The sequence below is a fragment of the Sparus aurata genome, chromosome 12 (genome assembly GCF_900880675.1).
Source record: "Sparus aurata chromosome 12, fSpaAur1.1, whole genome shotgun sequence".
Classification (NCBI taxonomy): domain Eukaryota; kingdom Metazoa; phylum Chordata; class Actinopteri; order Spariformes; family Sparidae; genus Sparus; species Sparus aurata.
Window position 1 is genome coordinate 22828734 of NC_044198.1, and position 14584 is coordinate 22843317.

Below are 14584 nucleotides of genomic sequence, written 5' to 3' on the forward strand. Positions count from 1 at the left end.
AGAGAAGAGAGGTGGTGGTGGTGGGGGGGGGGGGGGGGGGGGGGGGGGGGGTTTGGTGCGTTTGGTAGAGAAATGGGTTCCCTTTGAATAATGCAATAGTGAAACTGGGCAATATGACCACCGTGCGATCTCCTACAGAACAGAAACAACTGTGGATACCAGCCCAGCTGTGCTCGCGAATTCATCTCATGTGAAATGTCAGTTAAATCAAAGCCGGAGCTTGAGAAAGAGTCTGGCAGTCATTTTTTTGGGATAAATAAAACATGGCAGAGAAGACTACACTGCCCTTTCTACCTCTCTCCCTCTCTCTGTCTCTATCTTGAGTTTTTTCTTCTTTTTTTTTTTTTCACTTTACGCCGCTGCTACAGCGAGGACGCGTTTCATAGCAGCAGGAGGTACAATTTATGTGCTACAGCTCAAAGCCCCGGCCACTGTGAGCTCTTGCAAATTTATGTTCCTACGTTTAAATAAATCCTCTATCGTAAGACTATATCTTAAGGCGATCATGTTTTTTTTTTTTTCCCATCGGCCTCCTGCGTGACATTCTGGCTGCAGGAAGGTCAGAGTGGACATCCTAACTATCCACGATTATCTAAGGTCAATCAGGCATCTGTCATGGCCGACGGTAGGCTGGCACTTCTCCATCCTGGCTTGCTCGAGGCTGACCGAGTTACATGGCTTAACAGTGTTGTCATGTCAGTGTCACAGCGTACTCTCACAGCTTTTATTGATTGTACCCCAGTAACCTTATAAAGAGCATAAAGACCTCATCGGATGCTTCAAATCAGGCAGTCTATCCAATTAGTTTAAGTCCTACAAGCGTCCACTTTGAAAGGATAAGGTGGTGTTATCTTATATTTTTGCTAATGTCTACAAACCCCACGAAAAGACCAAAGTCAGCAACGTGTCTGTCCCTCAGTCCTTTCCTACTAGAGGTGCAATCCACCGATCTGGAACGATACATCTGCTCAACAGTAATCGAGCCGATATTATTGATGCAAAGCGAAACCATCAATCTGCATCATCGTCTTTAAGATGTGCCTTTATTTCGAAAAGAACTCAATCCTGAAAATCCAAACCGTGCTTGAAACCAGTTTTTGTCCAAATCGTATAATGAAATCATGTTTTCCCATAAGGAGCGGCTGTAAAATGTTTTTCACACTTTTTTGAGCTAACTCGTTTCACTATCATAATTCAGTCTGATAACATTTGGAAAGTCTAGAAGAGCTGCAAAAATAAATATTTTATCCCTATTCCAGTTAGCCGGGGGCTGAGCTTTCAAGTCTGGCTAATCAACTTCTTAGTCGAACCGGTGTGGATGATATTCAGTAGGTCGGATTGCAAAAAATGTCCCAAAAATATGTTTCAATAAACACCAACTGGCTGTGTAGACAGTTGCCGGTTTAACAAATTCATTTCCCATTCGGATAATTTGTTAGAGAGTTAAATCAAAATGGATTATTGTGCAACCAGGGTTAACAGTTCATCTTGAGCCCTGCATGTAAAATGTTGGATAGTTTTGACTTCGGTTGAGGACATGAATCTAGGGAGAAATTAATTTCCAGTGATGAGGAACTCGTGCAGAAAAAAAGTCACAGGTCTTCACAGAGATGACTCAGGTGACTAACCGCACCTACATATAACATATCCAAGCTGTGGTGCACATGCTCGCTCTTTCACTGCCAACGCTGCGGCTCCACTCATCACGCCACAAACACCGACAACCCTCTGCTCAACATTCCAGCGTTTCATCAGCCCCCATGCATCTCCTTCCTGGATCCACCTGTAGACACCTCCGAGGTTTCTCCTTTGGTGCGAGTTTGTTGTCGTCACTTCTTTTCTCGATGTGCTAAACTTTAAATCGAATGTATGCATGCAGATGGCTGATAGGGTTCCTATCTCTGCAAGACATAAGGAACACATTTGGATTGCTGAATTCCAACTCGGCAACTAAGTGAGAATTAAATCACCATCTGTAGAGGTCTGAACACGTATGTGGCTGGAGAGCTGGGTTGTTAATTCATACCGCGCTCCATAACTTCATCTCGCCTGCATGTTTTATGTTATTATTTAGTCCGTTTCTTGAGGAGTCCGCCTTTTCCATTCCATCTCATTTCATTTTCTGCATAAAGTATTTGACTGTTGACATCCATATTATTGCGTGGCATAAATATTTATTTTACAGCCTGGCAGAGAGCCATCGCAGGAGCAGGGCCCCGCTTTAGAACCTGCCAGATGTATAACAACATAAACCTATTCAGCACACTCTGTCATTTTCCTTTCATGCGCTCACAACATTGCTGTTTTTTTCTTCAATGCCAAGCAGAGGCCACTTCTTTCATGTGTCGCGCGACGTTTTACATGAAAACGTGCCCGCCGAGGATAAGCTGGTCATGTAAATACAATGCACAGCCAGTTTTTCGAAAGGTTATACTCCAATGTTGAAAAAGAATGGCAACAACCCTGATCCCGACATGCAAAGTTGCCCTGAAGATACATGCGCTTAATCTAATATTTATGCCATGCATAAGTTGAAGCTAATTTCAAAACTTCCCATATGGAAAAGAAATAGAAAAAACTTATGAGACTTTCCCGTAGCCTCTAATAGTAAATGTTTATGTTTTATATGTATTGTATGTCTTATAAGACTTATATGTCTCATACTATGATTTACTCATGAAAGTGGCCACTTTTGCATTTTTCTCATACAACATAATTATAAGAATTAAAAATGAATCAAGTAAACATTACATATATTGTTTATAAGGAATGCGCATGGCAAATTATGTTTTCCATATGTGTACAATATAATGTTTGTACTTTTTAATTACATGTCTTAGTTATAAAGACATGTGCTTTTTTTATATAAATATATTATATTATATATATGATTTTTGTGTGTAAAGTGCATTTAATTTAAAGGTAAACTATGCTTTATTTATATGTTTTTTATAAGACTGTCATATGTCAGTCCATTAAAATCACCATATCAGTATAAAAAACATATACTTTTTATATATGAATATATAAATCATATATAGATTTTTTGTATGTTAATGTCATGTAAACTATGCTTTTTTATGTTTTTTTAAACTAGATTCTTATATGTCTGGCAATGCAAATTTCCATTACAGTATAACAAATATATGCTTTTTATGTATTAATTTATGACATTTCATACATGTTTCTGTAGTCAAAAACATATGAATCACATATTAAAATGACAGGACTTCATATGTTCCTATACTGATACTGTCTTGGATGAAACAAGTTTAAAACTGGCAAGACGTGGTTTGCCTGGTCATCGCACAGAACAACTAATTTCACCATATAGTGATATAAATGCAGTCTGTATAGATCTGTTATGTTGAAAACATGTCTTTATTAACAGTGGAACATTGCTGGGATTACAGTGCCGACAGCAGTAAACAAACAGCAGTAAACTCTAATCTTAGGAAAGATCGTGTTTTCAAAGATATTCTTTGAATGAACTAGTGGCAAGATAGAAATATGACTCTCAATTAGTTATGATATTTAACACGTGTCATGCCTGCATACAGACATGAAGAGCAAATGCTTATTCTACTACTACTACTAATATGGGAACAGTGTCACCCTCAACTAATTGTTGTCATTACAAACAGGTGTACACATCTAACTGATTTGCCTCTTCACATCCAAAGAAAGGAAAAACAGGGCTTAAAGGGAAATCAATTTTACCTCTATCTATCCGAGGTTAGAGATATAATGTTAAAAAAAATCTGCAGTTGTTGAGGATGTTCTCTGTGTCTCTGGTGCGCAGCTGCAAAATCTGTTGTTCTGCCTCCAGTGATGTCAAATGACGGTGCTGGCTGTCATTCAGAGCTGCGCCTCAGAGACAGCGAACATCTGCAACAACTGCAGGCGTTTTTCACACTCGACCCTAACCCGGATAGAGCTAAGGTTGAACCTTGGCAAAGATCTCTGAGCAAATGCTAGTACTGCCTACTGTTTAGCATGCTTCACTAAACAAGCACTAAGCAGTGCGTAGTATGGTTAAAGTGCCACACATGCTTCCAGCAGACAGTAGTCAGTACCAGTATTTGCTCAGGGCCAAGGCCTATGTGATACACTTGTGTAAAACTTACAGCAAACAAAACAGTTTAATGGAGAGCTGCGGACACAGCAACGTTTTTACTTTTTGACCGGAGCTCCGTAATCTTGGCGTTGATCGTGCTTCCAATGCTGGAGAGCTGGGTCCCTGGCCACCTCTCAAGAGTTGCACCTACATATAAACAAAAACAAACAAAAAACAAGAATGCAAAAGCTTAGTACAGTAGGATGAAATCAGACACAAAAGCAGAGACTATTGGGGAAACACCTATTGAATCTGAGGTGTATATACGTATGTAGATATAGGCTATATAATTAACTGTATATATTGTTTTAATCTATTTTCATTCCAAATTCAATTATCTGTATATTTGTACTGTGTATGAAGGGGTTACAGTTCATTTTGTTTTGCAACCCTGTGTTGTAAAATGACAAATATATGACCATGAAAACCTGAAAACGTACTGTAAATGGCATCCAATTTATTTTTGTCCAGCGGTAGACGAGCATCTCCTCTGCCTCGTTTGTTGCCCCGAAGATTGCTCACTAGCAGTACTTCTACCGGGAAGACTGCGGTGAGCAGATGTCTTACAAATACTGAGGCCGAATTTGCATTGAGGGCATAGGCCCATGCCAGTCTCTCAACCATGACTCCGGTCCCAGGATGGATCTCAACCTGTTTAGACAAGGACACAAGGTAAGCATTTAAAGTTAGAAAATGTATGATTTGTTCAGCCCAACAGATTTTAGACATAAAAGCAGATTAGATCTGCCATAATCATTAAAAGGTCTATTTTATGTGGTGTATTTATTTATTCTTTATAAAACAATTACCTTAGAAGACTGGGAGACAGTCAGTGATGGAGTGACAGATGCAGACCTGGAACTGGACACCGTAGATCTGGGTACGGACAGCAGTGAAGTGGCAGATGGACAACTGGACCCGGACTGCGGAGAACCTGGGAGGACCAGCGGTGGTGTGTTAAGCTCCAACCTGGATCTCTCAGGAGATGCAGCCGAATCAATTATATTCCTCATGCTCTGTAGGAGTCCTGGCACATCTAGACATAGTATATCAAAAAAAACAATTAGTTATCAACCCTCTTCTTTAGGCCAAACTAGCCTACAACACAGTCAATTCAGCCTACAGTCATTTAGAAAAAAAGTGTAATAGTTGTCTAATGGTTAAATTATTGATATCATGATACCTCGAAGAACCATCTCCTTCAATTTAGCATTTTCTGCTTTTAGGTCCTTGATCTCCTGCTTTAATTCAACTGCAGTCTTCCTCTGATTGTTATGATTATCTGGAGAAGGCTGTGATTGACCATATTGCTTAAGAAACTCGTCTGCGGGGTCTGTCCTCGTGGGAACCTTTGACCTCTGGGTGTCAAGAGAAAAAAATAGAATCATCAGATAGAAAACCAAAAGACAAACATGGTTTACGCTGGAGTTGACCAGCCATACTGTACAACAGAATCAACATCAAGAATCAGTAATCTTTACATATTTTCTTTTCTAGCTAGATGTAATGCCTATTACACAGTAGTGCCAACCCCTTACACATTCTTTTTACGTTACCACTGGGAAATATGGTCAATACACAGGAGCTAAAGTAAATTCACATCACCTTAACTTGCAATGACTGAGTCTCAGTATCGGTTGAGCCTTCCGAATCATCCCCATATTTTTGGGGGGCCACTGACACCCTCTTTGCCAGCTCTGCAGGTTCGTCTTCCTTTAGCAGTGAGTTAAGTTTACGAGTTGTCTCAAAACGAGTGGCTAAAGAAGGAAAGAAAAAGACATACCCTAGTTATACTCAAATGGCAGATCACTTTTTCATAACACTAATACTGAAAATATACTTCAAGATGGTGATGTTTGCTCCTATGTGCATTTCATTTGAAGGGGTTATGCAATAGGCAAACATGACACCTGACACAATCATACGTTACCATTCAAAAAGGTTTGTTCCACCTGGTGTCAACAGTCAAAGTATTATTATGTCACCTTCAATGTCAAATTGACAGAGGCCATGTCAAGTGACATGATTGTCAGTTGATATACTGATATGTTAGGACACTTTCAGCAAAACAACACAGTACTTGTGTTTGTGTAGAGCACAATGGGTATAACTAAGGAATCAACCATGTATTAGCTGTGCTTATGCATTAACTTTTAGTCAGGTTAACTTGTAGATGATTGCATGTTTCTGAAACAAGTTTTCACTGCCAACTAACAACTTTCTTGCATTTGTAGTTCAGTATACATGATGAAATGGTGACAAAACTGTTACAACAAAAGTATGAGCTCTGTTTGACCAAATTACATTTTAAAACATGGGTTGACTTCTTTGAATGTTTGAAGTTTGTACTTAAACAGTTTTATTGCTGTGGACACATTCCACCAATAACATTCCAAATCCATTTATCATTTATACAACACAACAAATGCGAGAAAGTCTTCTGTCAACTGGCAATGAAAGTTAACACATGAGCTAAAACAGGCTGAATCTCGCCCTATTCATGTTTGAACAACTAACAAATTCTTTTGAAATGCTGTAAATTAAAGAGGACAATCTGCAATCAAAGCCATAGTAACTCTATCTTACCACTAACAAAGATGACGATGCCTCTGTAGTGAGGCCACCCTCCTCGTTGTTTCTTCCCATGGCGCCATTCAATGACAGTTGAATAGTTGGAAATGGGATTCCCATCGTGGTCCATCTTGGAATCATCATACCCCCTTATGGCATCAGTTTTTATCTCGCTGAGCTTTCCAAAATCCTCCCCTTCACTCCACTGCACCACGGCAAACTTCCTCTCCATGTGTCCTTAGCTTAGCAATCAATAAATAGAGTAGACAGAAAATATGAATAACCTTAACAGCCTTTTTTGGACAAAAAAAACTTCAGGTATCTGCAGGTTTAGGCTAGTTATATTAAAGTTTTTTTGATGCCACTCAGAATTAAATTTAAGACAAATGTCATTATATATCGTGATATACCATTCTGTTATCTAAATTGATAACACCAAGCACATATTAACCATAATTTCTTCCTTAATTTGATCTGAAATATTTGAAGGAATTTAATTGAAAATTGCATTTTTGGTTTTAAACCACACTTTACATTACCACGCAGATAAATGTGACATAAATCTTAATTTCACATAGGTGAGCACATATTGTGATGTACAGTATATTGATATTGAAAAGTCCTGATGATTATTGTGATTTTTACTTCTTTCATACAGCCCAGCCCTATCTGAAAGGAGCCTCCACAGCCTACAACCAACCAGAGAGGGTCAAGTGGGTCTGGTGTTTGCTATAACAGACAATAGAGAGATGCAGGAAACACATCACTGGCTACAAGATGTTCTTGATTATGGTTACTTTGGCCAGAGGCTGTGCAACCAGATATAGTATATATATAATATAAATAATTATTCTATTTACTGATCGGGATAAGTTACATTTTAAGTTTAGGATCAAAAACAAATGTTCTGTTATATTGCAGCAAATAGAAAATTATGTATTATATGCTTAGAATGATAAGCCTACCCATTGTAATCTATTCATTTCCCATGATTCTGTCTTGTAAATTGAAAATTCCATTGGAAAAATGAATCTAGATAACAGCTGAACAGTCCCGATCACTTGCAACCTTAACGTTTAATTATAATTTTCGCTCTCCAATGACAGAATATTGTAATCCTTGGTTAGTTAACGTAACTTTATCTATTCCTGCAAACATAATGAGGGTTTTAGGTTTCATTTGTGTTATTAGCCTATCATAGAAATCCTATTAGAGCTAATTTATGTTAACATTATGTTACGTTACCTTCCAAAATGCGCCACTTTGGGTAATGTTAACGGTTAAGGTTAAAGTTAGCTAAGTGACTGTTAAATTAGCTAGCTAAATGAACGCTGAAAATGAATTAACTTTAGCCAGACAGAAAATCAACTGTTACATGAATAAGTCGAATTTAAGCAAACACATTTAAATACATACGTTAATTCACATACCTCTAAATTCACCCAACTGCGTAGAAGCAAAATCTGGGTGGCCGCCGTCAAGTACCGCCGTTCGTCTTCATTCAAAGATGTACCGTTGGTTTGGGAGGTCTCGCGAGATCTCGCACAGTGTCCCTTCCCGGGCACCGTACAATCCCGCCACTGAATGTATAGATACCGGAAGCTTGCGAGCGGTAAAACTGGTTACGGCGTGTTTAGGTTATAGCATGGATGCTGAGGACATTTGCGTGAGATAGCGTTGCTTGCCCAGTCTAGTTGACTCACGTTAGCTACGTTACAAGACAGTTACAGTAATAGCTATGTCGAAAAGAAAACACAACGTTACTCTCAACACGAAAGAAAAAGATTGGTTGAGAGAAAACGTTCCAAGACGTACTTTGACAAGATGGAAAAAAAGGTTTGTGCTACGTTTATTTTTTTAATGCTGGTGTAATTAATAATTACAGTTAACGTTACTGTCGACTGTTTCCTTAGGAAAATCAACAGAACTTTGACTGACATTGAAAAACACACTGCTCAACGACATGTAAGTGCAGCCCGGTTCTTGTCCTCTCGGTTTTAGGAGCTTAAGGTATACATTTCAACAGTTATGTAACTTTATAAGATATTATTTTACTTATAGCCTGCCATACACAATATCATTCAAGCCCTGACATGTGTGGACATACTGCAACAGTTGCGAATCTGAAAGGATAATGTTAGCTTCACCAAAATGTGCACAGCTGGCATAGGTGTTTTTCATGTTGTTTATTTATAATGTACCTGGTGTTTACAGACCTTAAGGCTGATGTACCATCATGTTGAAACGATCGGTAACGTTACAGCATTTACAGCAACTACTGTTAGTCAGCTCTATTCACCTCGTAAAGTGAATTCAGTAAAATTCAAAAGGCTTTACTTGCATGAACGTTTTAACAACAATGTTGCCAAACAAAGCATCAACATACAAGTTGTCTAATATTTGGACAGTGCACAATAACCGTAATATGAACATTCATACAAGATTAAGATTGATATGTATTGCATACAGTATCATATGTATGTATGCATGAATGTATATTTGAGTTGAACTTGTTACAGTAAATATTCTCTCTCTTTCTCTCACTAACCTTACAATATTATTGTAACAAGGACTATCTCTGTGTCTCCTGCCCTTACCCCATCTCTCCCCCTTTTTATCTTTTTGATTAATAATGGACTTGTGTTCTTTTTAGGAAATTGATGAAGGTGCCAGCCAAAGCGAAGAGCAGAGAGCAGAGCCTTTCACAATAACACAGGTGAGACAAAACTACAGTATTATACAATGCTCTCTCTCTCTCTCCTCTCTCAAACTACAGCTACTATATCTGTCTCCTCCCATACCCCATCTCTCTCCCTCCTTTTTTTATATTTTTTATGAATAATGGACTTGTGTTCTTTTAGGAAATTGATGAAGATGCCAGCCAAAGCAAAGAGCAGAGAGCAGAGCCTTTCACATCAACACAGGTGAGACAAAACTACAGTATTAAACAATGTTCTCTCTCCCTCCCTCTCTCTCTCTCTCGCACACACACACACTCTTAAACTACAGCTACTATATCTGTCTCCTCCTATACCCCATGTCTCTCCCTCCTTTTTTATATTTTTGATGAATAATGGACTTGTGTTCTTTTTAGGAAATTGATGAGGATGCCAGCCAAAGCGAAGAGCAGAGAGCAGAGCCTTTCACATTAACACAGGTGAGACAATACTACAGTATTATACAATGCTCTCTCTCTCTCTCCTCTCTCAAACTACAGCTACTATATCTGTCTCCTCCCATACCCCATGTCTCTCCCTCCTTTTTTTATATTTTTGATGAATAATGGACTTGTGTTCTTTTTAGGAAATTGATGAGGATGCCAGCCAAAGCAAAGAGCAGAGAGCAGAGCCTTTCACATCAACACAGGTGAGACAAAACTACAGTATTAAACACTGTTCTCTCTCCCTCCCTCTCTCTCTCGCACACACCCTCTCTCAAACTACAGCTACTATATCTGTCACCTCCCATACCCCATCCCTCTCCCTCTTTATCTTATCTTATTGATAAATAATGGATTTGTGTTCTTTTTAGGAAATTGATGAAGATCCCAGCCAAAGCGAAGAGCAGAGAGCAGAGCCTTTCACATCAACACAGGTGAGACAAAACTACAGTATTAAACACTGTTCTCTCTCCCTCCCTCTCTCTCTCGCACACACCCTCTCTCAAACTACAGCTACTATATCTGTCACCTCCCATACCCCATCCCTCTCCCTCTTTATCTTATCTTATTGATAAATAATGGATTTGTGTTCTTTTTAGGAAATTGATGAAGATCCCAGCCAAAGCGAAGAGCAGAGAGCAGAGCCTTTCACATCAACACAGGTGAGACAAAACTACAGTGCACACATTTATGAAGTTTATTACATAATTTGGTATGAAAATAAAGTATCACAAGACAACCAATGCAATAACAACATTCACACATTCATTTCCGCAGTTCATGTAAGTGTACCGACACTTTCTGTCCTTCCTCTTTTTTGATTCTTCATGTGTTGTGAATTCCATTTAATTTTTTTGTGCTAAGTGCTGTACACCAAAACAAGGTTATGTAGTGGAAAAATAAAAACACAGAACCTGATAAGTTTTAATAAAACGCTTCTTTTTCTGAAATTTTAGGACAATGTACCTCAAGCAATAGATGATGTCCACACCCAAGGACTAACGGAAGAGCAAAGTTGCATCTCGATTCTCTCCTTTGCATTGAGACACAACACTACAGGTGTATTGATGGAAGACCTGCTGAAACTTTTAAAGTTACATTCTGCTGGGACAAGTGCAATTCCAGCAAGCAAGTATTTTTTGGGGAAACCATTAGCTGGTATTGTAGATCAATTTGAACACCATCATTACTGCAGCGTATGTACTAAGTACCTTGGCACTTCACAGTCACAAGAAGAAACACTTACATGCGTGTCATGTTCCTCATCCATAACAGTAAAAGCCAGTTTACACGAAGGACATTTCTTTATCAGTATTCCATTAAAGGGCCAACTGAAAGATATTCTTGAGAATCAGGGTATGCATGATCTCTGTTTTCCTGCTGATGACAGTAGTAGAGAAGTAATAAATGATATATGTGATGGCACCTTATATCAGGCCTTGCAGTCAAACAGTGAAGCGGATTTCCTTTCCCTTACATTTAATTGTGATGGTGTACCAGTCTTTCAGTCCTCTAAATTTAGTATTTGGCCAATACTGTGTTGTGTTAATGAGATACCCCCTCAGTGCAGAGATAAGCATGTACTTTTATGTGCTTTGTGGTTCGGTTCCAAAAAGCCAGACATGACCTGTTTCTTCAAACCATTTGTGGAGGAATGTGCCAATCTTTCACAAACTGGTTTTAAGTGGCATCATCCTATTGATCAGTCATGGAGAAATGTGAAGGTGCACCCATTGTGCTGTGTGTGTGATGCAGTAGCAAGGCCTTTACTACAGAATTTTAAGCAATTTAATGGTGAATATGGCTGTGGAGTCTGCCTTCACCCTGGGGTGCAAATGAGGAAAGGACAAGGAAACTCAAGAGTTTACACATGTTCAGCTGAAAAACCAAGTGACAGAAATCACAAAACCACAGTAGAAATAGGACAAATTGCTGAAAGAGAAGGGAAGACTATATTGGGCATAAAGGGCCCATCTGCTATTGTAGATTTAGCAAAGTTTGATCTAATCAATGGGATGGTCCCTGACTATATGCACTGTGTGTTGCTTGGCGTGTGTAGACAAATGGCGACTTTATGGATCGATTCTAAGAGCTATTCTGAGCCATGGTACATTGGCACACAAACAGCAATCATGGACAGACACCTCTTGTCTATAAAACCACCAGGTATTGTTGCTCGAGTTCCAAGATCTCTCACTGAACGCAAGTTCTGGAAAGCCCACGAGTGGCAACACTGGCTTCTGTATTATAGCTTGCCAGTTCTGAAAGGCATACTTCCACAGAAGTATCACTCTCATTGGGCGTTACTGATAGAGGGCATAAGCATTCTGTTGGGATCTGAATTAAGTACAGAGCAGATAAATCACGCCCATGACGCATTAGTGTACTTTGTTGGAGGTGTGCAAGCGCTGTATGGGGAAGAGCACATGACATTCAATGTTCATTCACTTCTGCATTTAAGCCAAAGTGTTGTGCATTGGGGTCCATTGTGGGCCCACTCAGCCTTTATGTTTGAAGCTTTCAATGGATACCTACTGAAACAAGTAAAAAGTAGTCAAGCTGTACCACAACAAATATGCAAACGAGTGATGTTGTCCCGTGCTTTTCCCCGTTTAGCAAAACAATTCCTAACAAATGCACCAGCAGAGGTTAAAGATTTCTGTAATGAAATGAGAACCGAAAAGCATCATGTCAAGAAGTTTGCAAAGTTTGCTGAGGTGACTGCCCTTGGTCCACCAAATGTAAGATTAATATCTGTTGGTGATCAAGCTGCCCTCCACACAGTGAAACAGGTTCCCACAAACTATGTGGTGAATTACTACAAGAGAATTGCTGTAAATGCAGAAGTTGTACATGGTCATACCTACAGCAAAACAAAACAAAGAAACAACTCTATTGTGCTTTTGAAGGATGGGAGTATTTTTAGAGTCTCCCACTTTATTGACATTGGTGATCAGTGTTTATATGCCATAGGGAACTATGGTAAATGCACAGTGCAGAAGTTAGCCAGAGGTTCTCTTATCAAAACTCCACTGAGCTACATGTCAACGGTGCACTTTCCCACAGGCTTTCACAAAGCCATAAACACTACTCAGGTAGTTGGACCATGTATGTATATTCAGTGTCCACAATCCAGCTCGTTTGTGTGTCGGCTGCTGAAGACATATTATTGTAAATGAATGATTGTGAACTAAATGTGAAGATGGTCACCTATTAATTTAGGGTCGCTGAGCTGGAAAGTAACTAATTGCTATTACTGTTACTGTAATTGAGTGTAATTGTACTGTGACTGAACTGTACGTTCTTTAACTTTAAGGTGAGAAACACAAATCTATTACCAATGTAACTATGATGAAATGGCATATATCAGAATGACAAATGCATTTATTCTTCTTTGATACCTTTGCAATGCATGTCATCAACTTGTATGTATTTCAATGTAACGTCCAAAAAGAGACAAGTGCAAAACAACTTAAAGTTGCATCTTAATCAACTTGGGTCAGTTGGGTCATGTAAAAAGAAAAAAAATCCATTGCCACTTTTCTGAATTTTAAGTAAATATGCAACTTGTGTAATGTCATTTGCTAATTTTGTGAAAAATTAAAATCTTTCTACAGCAAGAAAGGAGGGAGTGGTTTTTTTAATCTCATTTTTATTTTGCTTGATATTGAATACACAATTTTGAAAATTTGCTGCATACAGAACTTTAAAAGAAAATATGTGCGAATAAAAATGTGTTTTGCCTATTTTATTGGATAAAATGTATCATAAAATTCAAAATAACAACAAATATTCCCCATGTGATCATTTTCGGAAAATTAATAATTTGAGACAGAAGAAGGTGTGAGCTAAAAACCTGGGTTTGGGAAGTGTCATAAAATGTTTAAAAAAAATACCCAAAACTCATTTGGTCATCTAATGTAATTTTCATTGTAATTTTATAAGAAGATTGTTATTTTTTTTATTTGTATGTTTCATATATGTGGCATCTTACATATGTCTTGTAAGGTTTTAATACAACACTTGCAAGCTTTTGGTTTCACTAATGATTGCCCAACTCATATAAGTTTGATATTACACATATCTACTAAGGATATTGTATGTGGATCTACTGTCATATATAGTACTTATAGGTTCCCAAATTATATAAGTTTGATTTTACACACATTTACTAAGGATCTTGTTCTTGGTTTGACTGTCATATATATTACTTACAAGTTTCAGACAAAACACGTAAAAACTTAGCAAAATGTATCTATATCTTTTCCATATGGGTTGGGATGCAGAAATGAAAACCTCAGGGCTAGTTAACTAATTGACTTGCAAATGCATCTTTGTTACACGACCGTGTGAGCTTAATGGATGTCAATAGGTCAGGACTGATTCACCAGAGGAGGAAGAAGAGATTTCACGATGATCCGTTCGCTCGGCAAAAGGGACGAGATTTTTTTTTTTTTAGACAATGCATAACATCTCCATCTCCTCTCCGGCGTGCACCGCAAACTCTAATGAGGTAAACAGATCCCCCAAAAGACAGCCACTGCCGATGAAACCGGTGGATCGGTATCATCCACACTCACTGTATCAACTAACCTTTTATTGCCGTCAAGTGTCTGCACACGCCTGAGGAATTAAAACAAAAAACACATCCCACAGCTTTCAGAGCAAACCCAGTATCAATTAGAGGTCTCCCTCAAGCAGCCATCTCCATAACCAACCCCGGGAGTACACCGGGT

The 14584-nt window shown here is 38.6% G+C and overlaps 3 protein-coding genes across 5 annotated transcripts in view; 1 reads left to right on the forward strand and 2 right to left on the reverse strand.

The window, feature by feature from the left end:
- LOC115592562 (netrin receptor UNC5D-like) overlaps positions 1–14584 on the reverse strand; it is a 201848-nt gene that overhangs the window by 185961 nt on the left and 1303 nt on the right. The gene's annotated exons all lie outside the window — the stretch shown is intronic.
- Positions 3363–8231, reverse strand: LOC115592565 (uncharacterized). The gene is made up of 7 exons (XM_030435473.1): positions 8119–8231; positions 6704–6930; positions 5723–5874; positions 5301–5475; positions 4927–5153; positions 4558–4768; positions 3363–4264 (listed from the first exon to the last, which is right to left on the reverse strand). Exons 2-7 carry the CDS (start codon positions 6918–6920, stop codon positions 4143–4145), a joined length of 1104 nt encoding a protein of 367 aa, XP_030291333.1. The 5' UTR covers positions 6921–6930; positions 8119–8231; the 3' UTR covers positions 3363–4142.
- Positions 8376–13472, forward strand: LOC115592563 (uncharacterized). 3 transcript variants are annotated; one of them, XM_030435471.1, is made up of 7 exons: positions 8383–8524; positions 8602–8653; positions 9783–9845; positions 9992–10054; positions 10220–10282; positions 10448–10510; positions 10805–13472. In XM_030435471.1, exons 1-7 carry the CDS (start codon positions 8427–8429, stop codon positions 13025–13027), a joined length of 2625 nt encoding a protein of 874 aa, XP_030291331.1. In that variant the 5' UTR covers positions 8383–8426; the 3' UTR covers positions 13028–13472. The 3 variants fall into 3 exon arrangements, 2 of the variants coding, with proteins under 2 accessions (XP_030291331.1, XP_030291332.1); XM_030435472.1 differs by lacking the exon at positions 9992–10054; XR_003986185.1 differs by lacking the exons at positions 9783–9845; positions 9992–10054; positions 10220–10282; positions 10448–10510; positions 10805–13472 and adding an exon at positions 9342–9394 and having other exon boundaries at positions 8376–8524.